A 17,914-nucleotide genomic window follows, 5' to 3' on the forward strand; every position below is an offset into this window, starting at 1 on the left:
GAAAAGAGAAATTACAAAATACAGATACATATAGAAGTTCATATTGTATTTGCTATATGCTGCATACAAGTGTCTTTGTTTAATTTGCTTTTTTCTTGATTTAGTGTGTTCATTCATGTAGTTACTTATATATCTTTATTAAAAGTTAAATGTGTTTTATTAACTTATTAGTAATGACAAATTAGCAACCAATTAGATTATGATACATGCATGTAAAAATATGTAGTTTTGACACGTGTTAGAAAATTAAATTTAAATATATAAATATATCATAGATACAAAAGGTATAGAAAGAGAAAAACTTGTTTTATCACAGAACCAAATAAATAATAAAAATTTTATATTTGTAAATAAAGAACAGTATTTTCTTTCATAAAAGAAACAAAAATTATTATTATTATTATTTTAATTTTGTTGTATACATATTTCCAAAATAACAATTCTACAATTTCAACATCTGCAAATCTGAATAATCGTGCTAGAATGATAAAAATCATTTATTTGAGGCAAATATAGTTATACTGATGTATTACTTAGTCAGTAATCTCGTTTTAAGAAACAATTATACATATCAACGATCACGAGATGGTTTTTAATGTCTGCTTCCTTTTTAAAAATCTCTTCAGAGAGATTAAGGGCAACAATGAATCATTCCTTTTCAGTTTTCACCAAGTTGTGATTTGTGAATAAAATAATTGGATTATTATATAATATTTTGAGAGTAATTTGGAAGAAGTGGTTTTTAAAATATAATCACGATCACTACTAGTGGTTACTGGTCATTGTGACACTCAAATGAAAACACGCTCGTATTCGACTATTCGTTGATTGCAGTCGTTGAAGTTTAAACAAACAAGTTGTGAATACATTATCAACAAGTTGTCAAAACATTATCAAAAACAATTAAAGCTAGGACGAATTAAGTATGAGTTTTGAGAATTACATAATCTTTCTTAGACTATGCTTACGCTGATTTATTTATTTTAGCGGATGCTTAATTATGTGATCATAATGAATACACCAAAAAGAAAACAAGAAACTACTTTAATACGGAGTATAATTAAAACTAAGTTGACCAAAAACAAAAAGAAACTAAATAATTAGTGTTCCCAATCCTTGTAATTATTACACCAAAAAGCGTCACACTTTTTTCTTTCTCTTCTGTTCAGTCTGATTCGGTTTGCAGTCTCACATAGTCACATTATAAAACCATCTTCTTTCAATTTTATTCTCAAAACATTATAAAATCCGATTCATATTATCGACCCGACCCGAATCCGAAATGGAGGCCCAATACAGCAACTACGGCGGAGACACCTCCTTCGCTAGCCTCCGTGTCTACTTAAACTCACTCTCCGACACTCCCTCCCGCTTCTCCCGCCGCGCCGTTTCCGTTTCCACCTCTTACGACGAGATGAGCCGCGTACGCGAAGTCTCCGGCGAACAGATGCGCCGCACTCTCCGTTGGTATGATCTCATCGGACTCGGGATCGGTGGAATGATCGGCGCCGGTGTCTTTGTCACCACCGGCCGTGCTAGTCGCCTCTACGCTGGTCCATCAATCGTCGTCTCCTACGCAATCGCCGGACTCTGCGCTCTCCTCTCCGCCTTCTGTTACACCGAGTTCGCCGTCCATCTCCCCGTCGCCGGTGGCGCTTTTAGCTACATCCGTATCACATTCGGTCAGTTCACACTATACACTCAACACAACACTCTCCCGCCAAAATCGTAACCGTTTCAAATCCGTAACCGTTTCTTCTCCGATCATTCATTTTTTCCGTTACAGGCGAGTTCCCGGCGTTTATAACCGGAGCAAATCTGATAATGGACTACGTAATGTCAAACGCCGCCGTATCGAGAGGATTCACCGCTTACCTGGGATCCGCATTCGGAATCTCAACGTCGGAGTGGAGATTCGCCGTCGCCGGTCTCCCAAACGGATTCAACGAGATAGATCCGATCGCCGTGATCGTCGTGCTCGCCGTCACTTTCATCATCTGCTACGGCACGAGAGAGAGCTCGAAGGTGAACATGGTGTTGACGGCGTTACACATTGCGTTCATAGTGTTCGTGATCGTCATGGGTTTCTGGAAAGGAGACGTGAAGAACCTAACCCGACCCGATAACCCGGAGAACCCATCCGGATTCTTCCCTTTCGGAGCTTCGGGTGTGTTCGAGGGAGCAGCGATGGTATACCTAAGTTACATAGGATACGACGCCGTTTCGACGATGGCGGAAGAAGTAAAAGACCCGGTCAAAGATATACCAATGGGAATCTCTGGCTCAGTCGCAATCGTCATTGTACTTTACTGTTTGATGGCTTTGTCCATGTCAATGCTCCTCCCGTACGATCTGGTCCGTAACATATATATATCAATAATGTGACTTTGTTTTTATATAGAAATATTTCTATGGGTTGGTAATTGGTGGTAATATGGTTATGTACGCATTTATAGATAGATGCAGAAGCACCGTACTCGGGGGCGTTTAGTAGATCGGAAGGATGGGAATGGGTGACGAAAGTGGTTGGGATCGGAGCAAGTTTTGGGATATTAACGTCCTTGTTAGTAGCGATGTTGGGTCAGGCTAGGTACATGTGCGTCATCGGACGGTCTAGAGTGATCCCTACTTGGTTCGCTAAGGTTCATCCCAACACATCTACTCCAGTCAACGCTTCCGCTTTTCTTGGTAACTTTTTTTGTCCTCACTCTCTCTAAACGTTCAACTCTTTGATTAGCATCTAATCGAATACATAGTTAAGGTTATGTCGGAATTTTCCTTTCGTTAAGATCGGTTTATGTTTTTTCTCATGAAAATATAAAGAGACAATTTAGGGAGTGGGGACATACATATTATAGTTTTTGTTTGTTTCCATATGATCGATCTTTTATTGGATTGAGCGTAATGTCAATCATACTTTTCACGTGATTTTGCATACATATACGTGTAGGGAAAGGGAAAAGCAAAAGAAAAGAATCAAAATCTTCATCAACTGAATTTGATAGTGATTGTGGTTTGGTAGCTGTGTGACTGTGTTTCTATGATAATGTAGGCCATAGTCTTATGTCCTTATGTGTTTTTTTGGGTGTTTAGGTCTTGATTAAGAGCATCGAATACGATAAAAAATGTCGTGGTCGTGTTCACCAAACGGGTTCGAAAGGTTTCAATCTTTTCAACGGTTTTGATTGTGACGTATTGTTGAGTCTCTTTGGTCCCTTTTTGTTCTTTAGTGAAAACTGATATGTTCAGCTTTTATTCTTCTTCTTCTTCTTTGTGTTTCTAGCACTTAAATTTCAAAACTTTATGCAGCGTTAACGCATAAACATCTTTAGGTCAGGTCATCATCAGTCTGCATAATCATGTATATTAGTTCATTATTGGTGAGTGAGTGATCTTGGAATCTTTATTTATATTATATAGTTTTCCCCAAAATGCATGAGTCGTGGTAGCGAATCAATACCAACATTTTTTTCTGTTCATTTGTTCCAAAGTTAAAAAGTGCTCATCTAAAAGTCTTGGATACTATACTTTTTAACTCAGAAAACTCTATAATCTTTTTTGAACAAAGACCAAAGAGAGATCTTGAACGTGGAATAAATCTTTTGCCAAATACGTGACTAATTCACCAAGTGAACTAGTGGAAGAGATTCTTGCAATATCTTCATTTTTTACATCTTGGAATATATCTGCGTTATCAGATACGTATCTGATTGATTGATTAAACTAACTATGTAAAAAGAATATGAGGCTCGGCATATCCTTCGTGCTTAACTCATAAATGCTTATCTCTATACTGTTTTATTCAGGAATATTCACGGCCGCTCTCGCCCTCTTCACCGACCTAAACGTCCTCTTAAACCTAGTCTCCATCGGAACGCTCTTCGTCTTCTACATGGTCGCAAACGCCGTTATATTCCGTCGTTATGTAGCGCTCGGATACACCATGCCATGGCCAACACTCTCCTTCCTCTGCCTGTTCTCCATAACCTCCATTTTTTTCACCTTAGTCTGGCAACTAGTACCGCCAGGCCCACTTAAATGGTTCATGCTTGATGCCAGCGCGGTCACGGCTATAGCCATCGTGCAGATATTCCAATGTGTTGTACCTCAAGCTATAATCCCTGAGTTTTGGGGTGTACCGTTGATGCCGTGGACTCCATGCGTTTCCATATTTTTGAACATTTTCTTGCTTGGATCGTTGGATGCTCCTTCTTATATCAGATTCGGTTTCTTCTCTGGATTAGCAGTGCTTGTGTATGTGTTTTATAGTGTTCATGCGAGCTATGATGCTGAAGGAGATGGATCTCTTGATTTCAAAGACGTGGAAAGCCTAGAGAGAATCAACAGGGTTTTGTGTTAAATTACAATGCTTATTTTTAGTATTAGTACAATGAACTTGGTGCCAATTTTGACAGTGGTGCGTTGAGGTATGAACTGATGTTACTTGGTATCATCATGTTTTATTTGCATGTAACCTTGTTCGAAAGACTGTAAATGTTTGCTCAAGAGAGAAAATGTATAAACTATATAGTATGTGAATATAAAATATAAATGGAAGTCAAGGCAAAATGTGCCGAAGCTAGTGAAGTCCATTGTCAGAGTAGTCAACCTTCACTTTTTTGCCTTTCAAGATTTGACACTTGAGAGTGTTTCTTCGTCATGCATCTTCGTTGACTAACTTTTCTTTTCTCAAAGATTTTGTTTTGATTTCCAGTTTTTGACATTCGCTTTATAGCCATAGAATATATTTCATAATCATCTAAATAACATATATTCGAAAGCCACTAAGAAAATGACAACCCCAAATATAGTTCCAACATATATAACTAAAATATTTTTTTTTCTTACCAATAAATTGTTTTTATCAGAATAGAGAATTGTTAGACGATAGTATATTATTATGTATCTATCAAGTTTTGACAATGTGATCATCTAATAGTGTTTTGTTAAAATGGATAGATAAATAGTATGCATAAGGTTTGATATTAGAAGATTATAAAGATCTCAACAAGTTTATGGAATACACTAAGTGTTTTATATTTCCTATATATATATATATTTAGAAAAGGGATGAGACTTTTGATGAGATGCTGCTAAAAACAAACAGTAAAGGCAAGTTGGTTCGTTTATTCCACATTCGTTATGTCGAAAATGTAGGTGTCCACAATATATGTTAAGTCATGATCATGCCTGTAACTTGTCGATCATGGATAACGTGTTAACACTTAACATCCACAAAAGCATATCAACATTGAACATCATGCTTTTAAGTAACAATCCGAAAAAGCGTATTTGAGTATTATACCATCCTTACGATTTTTTTTTTGTTGTTGTTGTATAAAGTATAAACTATATGTTTGGGCCCAAAAAATTGGAAATTGTTTCGACTATTAGTTGGTTTGATCTTAACAAAGCCCATTTTATTATTGGATCCTCCCATCCCATCCCATGGAATGGATGCGCAAATACAAAAACACCTGTTGTTTTTTAATGATGAAACGAAATGCCCTGTCGTTTTGCCTACTGTTACTTGTCTTTGTCTTGCCGTTTCTCATCAATATATTAGATCCATCGGACAAAAACATTACCACATGACTAACAACTATTAAATGGGCCTCATATTAAAGCCCGTTTGAATAAGTTTTAATCGGATAATTTGAGTTTTATCCAAATGCGTCTATGATACTATTGGTTAAGGTACACTATGTTAAAGTAGTCCCGAGTATAGACGAGTACAGTCTTCATAGAAAACCCTAAATATTCATTATCTTGTTTATATACACAAGTTGTTCGCCATCTCAGATCTTTTGCCGCCGCTTCTCATTTTCACCGCACGCTTCTCTACTCTCCAGCTCCGGCCAAGCCGTACAACAGGTAACGTTTTGTTTACCTTTAGAGTGTACATTATTATAAAGGAGCACATAGGAGAATCCAGCAGTCTTGTGTGCGTGTGTATCTTCCGGTTTTAGCATTTTTGCGATTTGTGTCTGAAGTCTAGATTTAGTTTGTGTGCAGATTCATATAGAAGTTTTGAAATTCATTGTTCTTTTATTACAGACGCAGCTTAATTTTGATGTTTTTTATTTGATTTTGTGGTACAAATGCAGCTCAATTTTAGGATCTCTCTTGTTTTGTGTTACAGAATTTTGTAGAAAAAACTGTTTGCTTTATCTCTGATGCTACTCAATGTCTGAGGATTTCGTCTTTTTGGACTCGTAACAAAAACCTGAGTCATATAGGTAGTGGTAAAGAACACAGTTTATTATAGTCACTCAAGATTCTGCTTGAGCTTAGATTCTTTCATAGTTTAGGAGTCTGAAAAGTTGATGTATCTGCAATTCTGTGATTTGTATAGACTATGAATGTTCATCTCTCATGTTTTGTCTTAATTTTGGGCAGGTAAGTTGTGAAAACATGGGTCGTGTTCGTACCAAAACAGTGAAGAAGTCTTCACGTCAGGTGATTGAGAAGTACTACTCAAGGATGACTCTTGACTTCCACACCAACAAAAAGATCTTGGAAGAAGTTGCAATCATCCCATCGAAGAGGCTCAGAAACAAGATTGCTGGGTTCTCCACCCACTTGATGAAACGTATCCAAAAGGGTCCAGTCCGTGGAATCTCCCTCAAGCTACAAGAGGAAGAGCGTGAAAGGCGAATGGACTTTGTCCCCGACGAGTCAGCCATAAAAACCGATGAGATCAAGGTTGACAAAGAGACGCTAGAGATGCTTGCCTCTTTGGGAATGTCTGATACTCCTGGGTTCTCCCAAGTGGAGCCACAAGCTATTGCACCTATGTTTAGCAGGCCAGGAAAGAGATACTAAACCATGTGGTTTCCTTGGATTCAACAACATATCGAATTTAGAGCTTTTGCTTTGTTTTGACTTATTTTTGTTTGTGTTTAATCATTATGACTTTTTTCTTGATTTGGAATCGCAATCAATTGGAAACCATACACAGCTCATCTCTTTCACAACGAAGCTCGTATTCCTATATATGTGATTAACAAATAAATATGATAAAAATAAATATCAAGAATAAGGTTATGTACGTGATATTTATGAAGAGAGTCAAGTGCATAATTTGTCAAATTATATATTATTGTTAAAGAATAGGTTTTGTTTTGGCTCGAAATAGGAGTGGAGTGGCCTTGTAAATGGCATTATACTACCGACCTCTTCTTCTCTTACATCATCGTCATCCAACTTCTCCGTCTGTAATTCCTTTTTTCCGAAATTACCCTTCGAAACCCCTCAAATTCTCCAGCCTGCCCTTCGTTCACAGCTGCCGTCAGACTACAGCCTACTCCTCCGCTCGGTGTTGTTCTTCTTCGTCGTCTTCATCAATGGAATCTCCTCCCGAAGGTTACAGAAGAAATGTCGGTGTCTGCCTCATGAATGATTGCAAAAAGGTGATCATGATTATGATGTCCGGAGACAGCTTCATCTTTATAATTTGTTTTGCTGATATGTTGGTTCTCTGCTCAATAAACTGCAGATTTTCACTGCCTCGAGGTTGGATATTCCCAGTGCTTGGCAAATGCCTCAGGTTGAGATCTCTCTCTCTCTCTATAGTCATTCCATTTCTTTTATGATTTGAATCGGTTTCTTCGCTGATTGGATTCAAAATGTTAAGAATATGTATGTTCTGTTTGTGGAATCAGTTGAATAGGGTCGTGTGTTGTTGTTGTTGTTGATGTTGATAGGGTGGAATAGACGAGGGTGAAGATCCAAGAGTTGCAGTCATGAGAGAGCTTAAAGAAGAGACTGGAGTTCACTCCGCTGAGATTGTAGCTGAGGTCTTTGTTTTGCTTCTTCTTTTCTAAACCTTTTATATATATATCTCAACTATGAAGAAACATGTTTAAGACAATTCTTTTTTTGGGGCTGTAGGCACCTCACTGGATCACCTACGACTTCCCTCCTGATGTTAGAGAGAAGCTTAAGGTCAGATGGGGATCGGATTGGAAGGGTCAAGCACAGAAATGGTTAGATTTTTTGGACACTCTTATGAGATAATCAAGAATCATGTCATTTCCTTTCGGTTCTTGTTCAAATTTTGGGAATTTTTTAGGTTTCTTCTGAAATTTACTGGGAAAGATGAAGAAATTAATCTGCTTGGCGATGGCACTGAGAAACCCGAGTTTGGAGAATGGTCCTGGACTTCTCCTGATCAAGTCGTTGAACAAGTGCGTACAGTTTTACTTCTTTGTATTCAGCTTCAAAATTTACATTCTATTCTACCACTTCTCTACTCATCTTCTTCTTTTGTTCTCATTACACAGGCTGTGGAATTCAAGAAGCCAGTGTACAAGGAAGTCATGTCAGCTTTCGCTTCTCATCTCCATTAGTAAAAAAGAAACATAAAACTAAACTCATTGTTTCTAAGTTCTTTTTTGATAAGAAACTAGAGAATAAGCTCTTCTTGACAATATTTGCTTTTTTATCAACAACCCATGACTAAAAATACAATGCTGTTCCCTCTCATTTTCTTAGTTGATCTAAGCAAAGTGTGAAATCTTTCATGTTCTTATTTTCTCATCAAAGATCCTCTCGATTTGATCTGCAACAACCTTAGCAACAACTTCAGGAGCAAACTTCTGCATCATGTCATCTCTTCCACGCTTTCCTTTAACCTTAGCCTCATCTGGATTACTCATTACATGCCTCATTAGAACCCTAAGCTTATCGACAGATGGCTCTGCCCATTGATGCCCTTCAAAAGGACCTTCCTCTACTTCACTCATCTCCTCAACCACCAACGGGTAACCATTCTGCTCTGTCAGATACTCTGTTGGTCCTGACCAGTTTGTTGCTATCACAGGCAAAGACATTGCCATGGCTTCCACTATCGGTCGTCCCCATCCTTCGCCTCTTGTAGGCAAGACAAACGCATCAGCCGCTTTGTACAACCGAGGCAAATCAACTTGAGCTACGTGTTTGTCAATCACATACACAAAAGGGTAACCATTTCTAGGCTCTTCTATATTCAGTTCTTCTACGAAATCTAGAATCTTGTTCCCGAAATCACTATCCGAGTGATATGCGTTTGTCAACAAAAACAGAGCAACACTTTCTTTACCAGAGAACTCTCTCAGGTAAGCTTTCAACAACACATCCCAACCTTTTCTCTGCTCCCACTTAAACACACTCAAGAACACAAACCCCAAACCCGAGTTCTTCATCTTGGAACCCAAAACCAAATCCCCAATCGCCATCAGATCCAAAGGCTCATACTTTGACGGATCGAAGAAGGCAACATCAATAGGCTGCACAATCTTGACAACCTTAGAAGAATCAACCCCACTTTGTACGAAAGAAGAGACATGAAACTCAGTAGGAACCCAAACATGATCCATCTGGTTACATCGCTCTACATGCTCTGGATTGACTCTATCAGTCTCAAACATTGTTCTACCAATCACAGATAAGAAATCTTCGTAACCAGTGGGAGGACAAGGAAGAGTCTCGAACAATGGTGGATACCAAGCGCCAGGCTCGCTATGACAAACAACGATCGTCTCATTGGGTCTACACTGTGTTCTGTACAACTCCACCGCTAGCTCTTTAGTCTCCTTAGCTAAACCATTCCAAAACTCCACCGATTCCAGATCGCCATGGTGCTCGATGGTGATTCGAAATCTCGGGTGTGTGAGATTTCGACGAAGTGACAAAATGTAAGACCAAGCTTCTGAGCTATAACCACCACTCGAGAGGAAAGGTGCCATCCATAACACGCAATGGGACGTAGAAGAACCTGGGTTCACCGTTTCGGAATTGGAATCGGGAGTTCCGTTGTAGAACCCTAGAAGAAATTGAAGATAGCTATAGATGCGGTTCGCTGTGAAGGTGAATCTCAGACTTTGGAATTTGTAGAGATCAGTCGTAGTGAAGTCGAGTACGAATATGGAAAGAAGAAGGAATAAGATCGATGAAAAGTAGACGAACGTCGAGAATTTCCATTGTCGCTTGCTCCGATCTGGTGTTGGTTGATCCATCGATGAAGACAGAAGCAACAAGGAGAGAGGGAGAGGGAGATTTCAAAGCGGCAAAAGGCCCATTAATATTTTTAGTTGGCCCATTAAACCTTGCTATTTTTGGCATTACTACAGTAAATATGATTACTTCTGCAAATATAGAAATTTCTCCTCACTTGTGCTTTAATGATGTAAAAATCATATGTGAAAATATTTAGTTCAATACGAAAGCCAAGAGGGGACTTTTCAAAGTTAAAAAACGTTATGCACAAAATGAATGGAAAATACTAAGGTCTAATAAAATAAAGCTTAGTAAGTATCCCACTCCACAAGAGATTCACCAGAACTTATCCCCGGAGAGAAGCTCGTGGCACCGCTGGCAATCCAAATTCGTCCTCAGCCTGTTTATCACATTGTTAAACGGTCTCATTAGCCATCAATCTAAGGTAATCATACTTATAACATTTCAAAATTCTAAAGATGAAAAAACTAACCTGAACTCTTCCATGCGGAGCTCCATTGTGTCCTGTTGGTGCTGCAGGCAAGTTAAGCTCGCTATCGTAATCTGTTTCTGTATCGGGTTGGAGATAAGAAGGCATTCCATCTGCTTCGGTCTCGTTACCCATGTCAGCTTCAAGAGCATCAAGCTCTGAAATATGTAAAAGGTAGATGTAAATGATATGAGAAACGCATAGGATTGAAAGAGATTTATCTTGATTTACCAATTACAGAACAACAAGAACATTACCGCCCATGAGATCATCTTCGTCAAGACCATCGGGAATATTGTAGCTCCTACCAAGTGTTTCTTGAATTTCAGAGCTCACATCCATCAGATCCATCATCTCGTCTTGCAGATTCTGTACCATCAGAGATAGTGTCAGGTAAACCAAACAGCAGAGGAAAGCTAGAAATAAGATAAATAAACCAAGATGTTATAAGTAAGTTAACAATGTACATCAATATCTTGAATCTTTACGGTTTTCATCATTCCTTTCAACTCCTTATTTGCAGATTTTAGTGCTGTCATCTGCAGATAGAATAGATAAACAAAACAGTCAAACACTTAAGCACCTCTTCAACTTTTATGTAAGACCCAAATCAGTTGTAGAACAATGAGGGACAGAAGATACATACAGTTTGTTGAGCATCTTTGAGGCCTTCAGCAGCGAATGAAACTTGATCGAGATTGAAGGTTTGATTATAGAGCATGTCGCGTTGTCCTTCATACCTAATTCAACAAAATGTAATGTAATCAGCAAAGTATATTGTGTTCCGTCTCAGCTTGAAATAGAATGCAGAATCGGTTTAGTATAACAATAGACAACAATGGAGAAAGAGAAAGAGTCACATTTTCTTCTGCTTGAGAACCCTCATAGCACGAGCTTTGACAGCTTCTTGAGCAGGACCAGGTCTAGTCTTTTTAATCTGTTCTTTGTATTTGCAGAGCTCAACATCAAGCTTCTTTATCTTATCTTCAACCGAATCTCCTCTTTTATTTATCTGACAAAACATAAACGAAACTCAAATTTTCTTTCGGATCTAAGTTGGTCCCAATAGCTCTTAAACCTTCCTATGGATTGGTTGGTGCTCTATCTAAATACCAGTAAATACGAAATACGAAATCTCAACAGCAGTCACGAATTCTTCCACATTACGTACATACAAAACGATTCCAAGAGGAAATTAGTCAATTGAAACTGGAAAAATAAGAAACGCGAGAGAGAGGATAAACCCGATCAGAGGCATCCTGAATGGACGGAGGAGGCTCTGTGTTCTTTTTCGCGCCGAAAACTCTCCTCATCTTCCTTCTTCGTCTTCTACTCCGTGACAAAATTCTCTGAGACGGAAGACAAATGTACTTTGGCGAAAAGAAGAGAAATTGAATTGTTTTTGAGAAGAAGAAGACTTCTCTTTAAAGGGTTTCGTATTCACGATATTCTTAATTGGATTTTGAGTAAACGAAATTCTTGATGAATTGGTCAACGAGAAGAAGCTTCCTAGAAGAAGGTAAAACGATTTTGGTTCGGTTTGGTTCAATTTAGTAAAACCGAGTTACCTGAACCATAATTTTTTCCAGTAACGTAAACCAAAACTGAAGAAGAATTGACCAAAGTGTTTACAAACACTACTCACTCAATAGAGAGAGTTTTTCTTTGAAGGAAAACAGAGAGAGACAGAGCTCTTATACTACTCTTACAGACTCTAGTAATTTTTTCTGAGAATTACAAAACTTTCCTACAACTTTTTATAACGCTGAACAATTCAACTCCCAAATCTTTGCTATTGTTGTTGACACGATCACAAAAGAGATGATGAAGAAGCATAGACGCAAAAAGGGAACCCCATACTCTAATAATTTTTACCTCTTTCATCATACCACGATATGCTCTGAATCCCAATCTACCCGAGTACATATATAGCCAACAGAAATTACTCTCTTCATGAGCAATGTATTTTTTTCTGTGCTGCTTATTTCTTCCTGTTGGTTTTCTTCGCTTTAAAGATTCTGCGGCCTGACTTATCGCCGCCTCCAGTGCTGCCTAGTGAAAAGCTCCCACCTCCTTGAAACTCTAGACTCTGTGATGCCTGGAAAGGTGATGCGTTCTGTGGTGTGCTTGCCATCGGCTGCCCTCCAAACTGGAATGGGTTAGCCATTGATGGAGGCTGCGCTGCTGCTCCCCCGCCAAAGCTAAAGTTTGGCTGAGGCATCGAGACAGCTGGTTGTCCAAACATTGGCGCTACCATGGATGCTTTATTAGCTTGGTCTGTGTCTTCTGCCATACTGTCTTCCATGCTTACTTGTTGGTTATTGCTGATACCATTTGTGTTATTAGGCGCACCAAATGCAAACCCGGGAGTTGAGTTACCAAACGGAGACTGTGATGGATTTGCTGAGGGGGCTGTGTTACCAAATATCGGCTGCTGAGTGGCAGGACCTGTTGAGCTGAAACCAAAGATAGGTGAAGATGATGGGGTGTTGGTAGATGCACCAAAAATGGGAGCAGGAGTGCTTGAACCAGTAGCAGCAGAAGATCCTCCAAAGGTAAATGTGGGAGATGAAGCAGTGGTAAATGAGGAACTGAAGACTGGAGCAGAGTTGGGAGCTGGCCAGCTAGACCCAAATAGGGGAGAGCTCGTTGTACCACTAGAGCTTGCAGAGGAGTTAATCGAACTCAGTTGGGGAGTTGAGCCAGAAGCAAATACCGTAGGTTCCGGCTTTGAATATCCAAACGGAGAACTGTTTGATGCAAGAGAAGAGCTCCCAGACAAACCGAATGAAGGAGCTGATTCAGATGAACCAAACTGAAAGGGGATGCTTTGGGTTGCTGTTGCGGTTCCGCTCCCAGTATTACCCGTCTGAGCATTTGCAGCACCAAAAAGATTTGAGGCCTGAGATTGAGAGCTAGCAGCAGAAGCTGATGAAGCAGCATTGAATCCAAAAACACTGCTTCCTGTACTTGCAGCTACACTTCCAAACATGCTACTGCCAGAGCTTGTAAATGCAGGAGAGGAAGTACCAAAAATATTACTTCCAGCGTTAGTAGCTGCCGAACTCACAGAAAGTTTGCTGGCCTCAGTCGCAGGGGTTGAGGAAGATGTCACACCAAATATTAAACTTCCAGAGCTCGCAGTTGCAGAAGATGCAGCAGTAGAAGGGTTTAATGTGCTGCCACCAACCACAGAGGATGTCCCACCAAAGATATTCTTACCTGCATCTGCCAAAGCAGTAGATGGGCTTCCAAACACAAAACCTGGCGTGCTTTTATTTTCTGAGGACTTAGCACCAAAATCGCTGCCCGTGCTCGGCTGTGCTGAAGCCATTCCACCAAACTTGAAAGTGTTTGTATTTTCAAATGTTGACTTTTTTACTTCAGACTCCTTTGAGATCTGACCGCTAGATTGAGTTACAGCTGATGCAGAAAATGGAGCTGCAGGTTCCCCAAATTTGAAAGGTGATGAAGAAGAGGCGGGAGGTGCTGCAGTTGATTGTGAGTTGCTGTCGTTACTAGTATTAGCAGGCAACTTTCCAAATATACTAGAGGAATTGGGAGTAGCAGCAAGAGATTGCACAGTGGACGGTACCTCACCCGAAGAATTATCGGAAGGTTTACTTGAGATACTAGATGGGAAAGAAGGGCTTGAATTAAAAGAACCATTATTTGGAGGTAAACTGACAGTGTTTGCTCCAGCTGAGAATATACTACCATTGAGGGTTGATGCAGCTGAGGTAGTTGACTCAACTCCAGAAGCACTGTAGCTGAAAGTTTTCTTTGATTCAGATGGTTTTGCCCAAGCCCCTGATAATCCAAAACCAGAGCTGCAACATCAAGAAAGAGAGTCAGACGCTAGTAAAAAACTTTCAAAACCAATATTGGTGAGGCTCACTAGTTAATATACACGTGATGAAATAGGTGCCTATCAAACTGAGAAAAAATAATCATGCCACCCACCTGCTCGTCTTTTCTAACTTGATGTCTGCAGATGCACCAGTGTTTTGATTTAATAAGTCAGTGGCAGCCGGTGATGAGAAGATGCTGGGAAATACAGCATCAGTTTTTTTAGGCTCTTCGAGAGGGATAACTTTCTCTTTTGAGGTTAGCTGGCCAGGAGAAATACTCGATTTCTCAGTCCCTTGTGTGAACTTTGAAGTTGGCTCAGAGGCCATATTACTTAGCTGAACAGCTTCAGTGGGAAAAGCAGAGAACTTGATCGTTCCAGTTTCCAGAGATCCATTAGAAGTACTCTGAGATGCGTCACCATTAGATATATATGATGTAGAGGGCATGGCTTCAGACGGAGTAAGTAGTTTCTCCCCATTAGGCATGTTGATACGACTTTTCTCTACTTTGAAGACATTCTGTTTTTCTGCCACTTCAAAGGGAGTAGATGCCGCACCATGATCATCATCCAAATCCAAGAAATCCTGCATTATCACAGTTGTATATATAGACTGGTCAAAGGTGTACAGCAAAAATATTGACAAAGGGAAAACCTAACTGGACAAAGTCATATTTGCAGTTAAGAAGTGTTAGGGTTGGCGTTTTTAGGATTTCCCGCTTTGACATTAACATTCAAGACTCTAACTATAAGAAATAAGGAATATACCTCATGCGCACTCATCCGAAATGCTCTCTTTTTTGGAGGATGCTCTTCCAACGAACTTGTGAGAGGCAAATAAGCACCTTTACCAAGAGCCTTCTGATCTTGACTGGAACCTGTTTTGCTTGTGCCATCAACAGTACCACCAACCTTCTCACTTGGAGCCAACACCTCTCTGGACCCACTCTCTCTAGATTTTTCCTGCTTTTGACAGCCAGAATCTGGCAATTTTCCCTTCTTCTTAGGAAGATTATCCAAGAACTTTGGTGCCTCCACATTCTCTAGGCTTTTGAGTGCAGGACCACGTAGCATTGATGGTGATAACTTACTAGGCGATTTCTCCCTTGTTGAAACCAGATTATCAAGATGTTGAAATATTTTTGAAGCCATATCACTGGACTGGGTAGGAACAAGTTTAAAACTTGAACCAGGAATATCCTTTGCACTGTCTCTAGATGTATGTGTAGTTTTTTGTCCACCATTGGCGCGGACAGAGAGTGGGCTCTCGGAAGCTGGGAGAGCCAGGCTTCGGGACGAAAGGTTAGATTTTTGACGAATCCTCCTTACAGGGCCCACAGATCCTATGTCATTATCTAAGACTGAGCTCCTCCGCTTAAGTCCCTATAAAATTAAATAAAAGTATGTCAGTACTTTGTTTACAGAGACTAATCTTAAACCCATTTGGTGCATAGTCAAAACCGTTCTCACCGATTGAAATCCTTGCCTAGAACCAGAAGGCAAGCTTTCTTCCCATGTACCTGGAGATGCTTGAAAAAGAGACCCAATCTGCTGGAGAAAAAAAAGAACACCGTGTAAAAATAGAGAACAAACTCAAAACTTAATAACCAATTATGGCTCTAAACTGAAACCTTCACAGTGGACTGAGGCCTAGAGTATGGTGTTCTGGCCATGCTATAAACAGCAGATCTTCCCCGAGATCTAGGGGTGACATAACCATTTTCCAAAACTCTTTGTCCAGAAGGCTTTGGTACCAGTGACATTGTAGGTGACTTTTGCGGAAACGGGGTTCTGTTCAGGAAAACAGAATCTTCTCTGCCCGCTTGACCACGCAAACCCAACATAGAAGGAGTAACTTCTGAAGGTCTGCTACCCATGTAGGCCTTTGCAAGCTGTGCTGGCGAAGCACCACACTCAACGAGAGCCTGGCAAGGATGTCATCAACAATAGAATATTAACAACTCCACCTTGTATATGAGGCTCAGCTAAAACAGACTAGTATATTTAATACGTCTAACAAATTTCTTACTCTCGAACTTCCGGGAGGTGTTGAAACAATGGCGTTCATACTTCCATTATTTGGATGCGTCCTATCCCTCTCATGTGATGGCGGATGTCTCACAACAATACTCACTTCATTTCTCTGCTCCTCATTCACAGTGGACGAATCAGAAGCTTTTGAACGCAGCAAGGTAGTTAATCGATCAACTTCAGACCTGTAAAATATCGAAAGTGATCAACAAATTTTCAGAACATAAAAAATGCCAAGACGTCTAGAAATATTTAAGTGAACACATCAAAAGAAAAAGAGGAAAAATATTAGGTAATTTATATTCAAATTCTGAATGTTGAATCCATCAACAGATTAAGAAAATTTAAGGGTGTGGGTCATTACGCTACTGGGTTATACGCACAATGTATAACTTGTAAGATAGTGTACCTTGTAAAAGTTTTCCCCTGTAAAATTTTCTCAAGATCTGTATATCCACCCTTGGTTGGATCAACAGATTCATTGGTATCTTCCATCTGAATCAAATCATTCTTCATGGAAGGCTTTACATAGACCAAATCAATAAATAAACATATGTTAAACACTATAGCGGATAAAGGAACAAGCAAATCCAAAGAAAGAAGACATTTCATCTACAGATGCAGCTCATTTGCTTACATTGGAGACGTTGTCCTGCTTGTGTCCTACCTTCGTCTCCTCATCCACATCTAGTCCATGATAAAAGAAACAATACACATTAACAACGTCCACTTAGAAAAGCGAAGAAAGAATTCCATACATGACTGCTAGCAACAACCGGCTATTAATACATAAACAATCTCTAATCTGGCTAGCTACTCGACAAACATTCCAACAACGTTTTATGTACTTACCAGTTCTAAAAAATTGTAAAAAAAAAAAAAAAAAAAAAAAAAAAGGAAAGGGTGAATCCAAACGCTAAAAGTATCTACAATCCAAAATCCAATTTTTCTAAGTACCTCAGAACCTGCGAATGGGAACAAAAAAAAAAAAAACCTTTGCATCGGAAAGAGCAACAATCTCCTTACCTCTTTCTGGAAATTGCTTCTGCTGCTCCGGAGACTGTAAAGGAGTCTCACCTGAGCCAAGGCGTTTCCGGAAAACCGAAGCGAAGAGCCTATGAGCACTATAAGTAATAAGCCTCTGGGCCGGATCCACCAATTTCGACAACCAGCCGCCACCTCTGTCATCTCCGCCCCCAAGTCCAGTGTTCCTCACAGAAGTCGGTGGTCGATCATACGGAGTTTTCTGAGACTTTCGAGCCGTCTGCTTGCGGAACTTTCCGCCGGTTCCCAATCCGCCGCCGTACGGATTGCTGCTTTCACCGCGTGCCGCGCTCGCCATTAGCCACCAACGAAAACTGAGAAACGAATCTAGGGTTTCAACGAACCTTTCCGCCTAAGGAAAAATCGAAAAACTTATTGAGAAAAGAGGGAACTGAAATTTTTTGTGAAATTAGGGTTTTTTTTTTTCTAATTTGTGGCACCAAAATCGAGACGAAAGAGCGAACCCGGAAAAAAAAAAACAATGTTTAGGGTACCAAAAATATAAAAATTTTAAAAAACAA

The 17,914-nt window shown here is 39.8% G+C and overlaps 6 protein-coding genes across 7 annotated transcripts; 3 read left to right on the forward strand and 3 right to left on the reverse strand.

Annotated features, from left to right (window-relative positions):
- The first annotated feature begins 1,175 nt into the window (after positions 1 to 1,175).
- On the forward strand, positions 1,176 to 4,506 carry LOC17892510 (cationic amino acid transporter 7, chloroplastic). Its single transcript, XM_006299054.2, has 4 exons — positions 1,176 to 1,682; positions 1,787 to 2,355; positions 2,457 to 2,688; positions 3,807 to 4,506. The coding sequence occupies exons 1-4, from the start codon at positions 1,283 to 1,285 to the stop codon at positions 4,358 to 4,360; spliced, it is 1,755 nt and encodes a 584-aa protein (XP_006299116.1). The 5' UTR covers positions 1,176 to 1,282; the 3' UTR covers positions 4,361 to 4,506.
- Positions 4,507 to 5,765: 1,259 nt separating this feature from the next.
- LOC17891807 (40S ribosomal protein S17-4) lies at positions 5,766 to 6,958 on the forward strand. The gene is made up of 2 exons (XM_006298725.2): positions 5,766 to 5,874; positions 6,400 to 6,958. The coding sequence occupies exon 2, from the start codon at positions 6,415 to 6,417 to the stop codon at positions 6,823 to 6,825; it is 411 nt and encodes a 136-aa protein (XP_006298787.1). The 5' UTR covers positions 5,766 to 5,874; positions 6,400 to 6,414; the 3' UTR covers positions 6,826 to 6,958.
- A 169-nt stretch (positions 6,959 to 7,127) lies between these two features.
- On the forward strand, positions 7,128 to 8,472 carry LOC17891397 (nudix hydrolase 26, chloroplastic). Its single transcript, XM_006298435.2, has 6 exons — positions 7,128 to 7,412; positions 7,499 to 7,549; positions 7,707 to 7,799; positions 7,894 to 7,988; positions 8,075 to 8,189; positions 8,286 to 8,472. Exons 1-6 carry the CDS (start codon positions 7,158 to 7,160, stop codon positions 8,349 to 8,351), a joined length of 675 nt encoding a protein of 224 aa, XP_006298497.1. The 5' UTR covers positions 7,128 to 7,157; the 3' UTR covers positions 8,352 to 8,472.
- On the reverse strand, positions 8,379 to 10,081 carry LOC17891725. Its single transcript, XM_006299656.2, has one exon. The coding sequence runs from the start codon at positions 9,996 to 9,998 to the stop codon at positions 8,523 to 8,525; it is 1,476 nt and encodes a 491-aa protein (XP_006299718.1). The 5' UTR covers positions 9,999 to 10,081; the 3' UTR covers positions 8,379 to 8,522.
- Positions 10,082 to 10,167: 86 nt separating this feature from the next.
- Positions 10,168 to 11,902, reverse strand: LOC17893647 (vacuolar protein sorting-associated protein 60.1). Its single transcript, XM_023785333.1, has 7 exons — positions 11,713 to 11,902; positions 11,329 to 11,480; positions 11,115 to 11,208; positions 10,936 to 11,007; positions 10,726 to 10,837; positions 10,472 to 10,626; positions 10,168 to 10,378 (listed from the first exon to the last, which is right to left on the reverse strand). Exons 1-7 carry the CDS (start codon positions 11,779 to 11,781, stop codon positions 10,325 to 10,327), a joined length of 708 nt encoding a protein of 235 aa, XP_023641101.1. The 5' UTR covers positions 11,782 to 11,902; the 3' UTR covers positions 10,168 to 10,324.
- A 160-nt stretch (positions 11,903 to 12,062) lies between these two features.
- LOC17891421 (nuclear pore complex protein NUP1) lies at positions 12,063 to 17,877 on the reverse strand. 2 transcript variants are annotated; one of them, XM_006299300.2, is made up of 9 exons: positions 17,376 to 17,877; positions 16,987 to 17,036; positions 16,759 to 16,871; positions 16,348 to 16,534; positions 15,950 to 16,243; positions 15,789 to 15,866; positions 15,087 to 15,701; positions 14,432 to 14,904; positions 12,063 to 14,298 (listed from the first exon to the last, which is right to left on the reverse strand). In XM_006299300.2, exons 1-9 carry the CDS (start codon positions 17,689 to 17,691, stop codon positions 12,450 to 12,452), a joined length of 3,975 nt encoding a protein of 1,324 aa, XP_006299362.1. In that variant the 5' UTR covers positions 17,692 to 17,877; the 3' UTR covers positions 12,063 to 12,449. The 2 variants fall into 2 exon arrangements, with proteins under 2 accessions (XP_006299362.1, XP_023641144.1); XM_023785376.1 differs by having other exon boundaries at positions 15,789 to 15,869.
- Between the last annotated feature and the right edge of the window lie 37 nt (positions 17,878 to 17,914).

The sequence above is a fragment of the Capsella rubella genome, unplaced genomic scaffold, assembly GCF_000375325.1.
Source record: "Capsella rubella cultivar Monte Gargano unplaced genomic scaffold, Caprub1_0 scaffold_3, whole genome shotgun sequence".
Lineage (NCBI taxonomy): Eukaryota > Viridiplantae > Streptophyta > Magnoliopsida > Brassicales > Brassicaceae > Capsella > Capsella rubella.

Excerpts from the sequence above, each read along its gene's own strand:
- LOC17892510 (XM_006299054.2), top strand. The coding sequence starts at position 1,283 with ATGGAGGCCCAATACAGCAACTACGGCGGAGACACCTCCTTCGCTAGC. Across the intron at positions 1,683-1,786 it reads CTACATCCGTATCACATTCG|GCGAGTTCCCGGCGTTTATA; the intron begins GTCAGTTCACAC and ends TTTCCGTTACAG. Across the intron at positions 2,356-2,456 it reads TGCTCCTCCCGTACGATCTG|ATAGATGCAGAAGCACCGTA; the intron begins GTCCGTAACATA and ends ACGCATTTATAG.
- LOC17891807 (XM_006298725.2), top strand. The coding sequence starts at position 6,415 with ATGGGTCGTGTTCGTACCAAAACAGTGAAGAAGTCTTCACGTCAGGTG.
- LOC17891397 (XM_006298435.2), top strand. The coding sequence starts at position 7,158 with ATGGCATTATACTACCGACCTCTTCTTCTCTTACATCATCGTCATCCA. Across the intron at positions 7,550-7,706 it reads GTGCTTGGCAAATGCCTCAG|GGTGGAATAGACGAGGGTGA; the intron begins GTTGAGATCTCT and ends TGATGTTGATAG. Across the intron at positions 8,190-8,285 it reads CTGATCAAGTCGTTGAACAA|GCTGTGGAATTCAAGAAGCC; the intron begins GTGCGTACAGTT and ends CTCATTACACAG.
- LOC17891725 (XM_006299656.2), bottom strand. The coding sequence starts at position 9,998 with ATGGATCAACCAACACCAGATCGGAGCAAGCGACAATGGAAATTCTCG.
- LOC17893647 (XM_023785333.1), bottom strand. The coding sequence starts at position 11,781 with ATGAGGAGAGTTTTCGGCGCGAAAAAGAACACAGAGCCTCCTCCGTCC. Across the intron at positions 11,209-11,328 it reads GTTCTCAAGCAGAAGAAAAT|GTATGAAGGACAACGCGACA; the intron begins GTGACTCTTTCT and ends TTGTTGAATTAG. Across the intron at positions 11,008-11,114 it reads TCAAAGATGCTCAACAAACT|ATGACAGCACTAAAATCTGC; the intron begins GTATGTATCTTC and ends TTCTATCTGCAG.
- LOC17891421 (XM_023785376.1), bottom strand. The coding sequence starts at position 17,691 with ATGGCGAGCGCGGCACGCGGTGAAAGCAGCAATCCGTACGGCGGCGGA. Across the intron at positions 16,535-16,758 it reads CAGGGGAAAACTTTTACAAG|GTCTGAAGTTGATCGATTAA; the intron begins GTACACTATCTT and ends GATATTTTACAG. Across the intron at positions 15,870-15,949 it reads GGCCTCAGTCCACTGTGAAG|CAGATTGGGTCTCTTTTTCA; the intron begins GTTTCAGTTTAG and ends TTTTTTCTCCAG.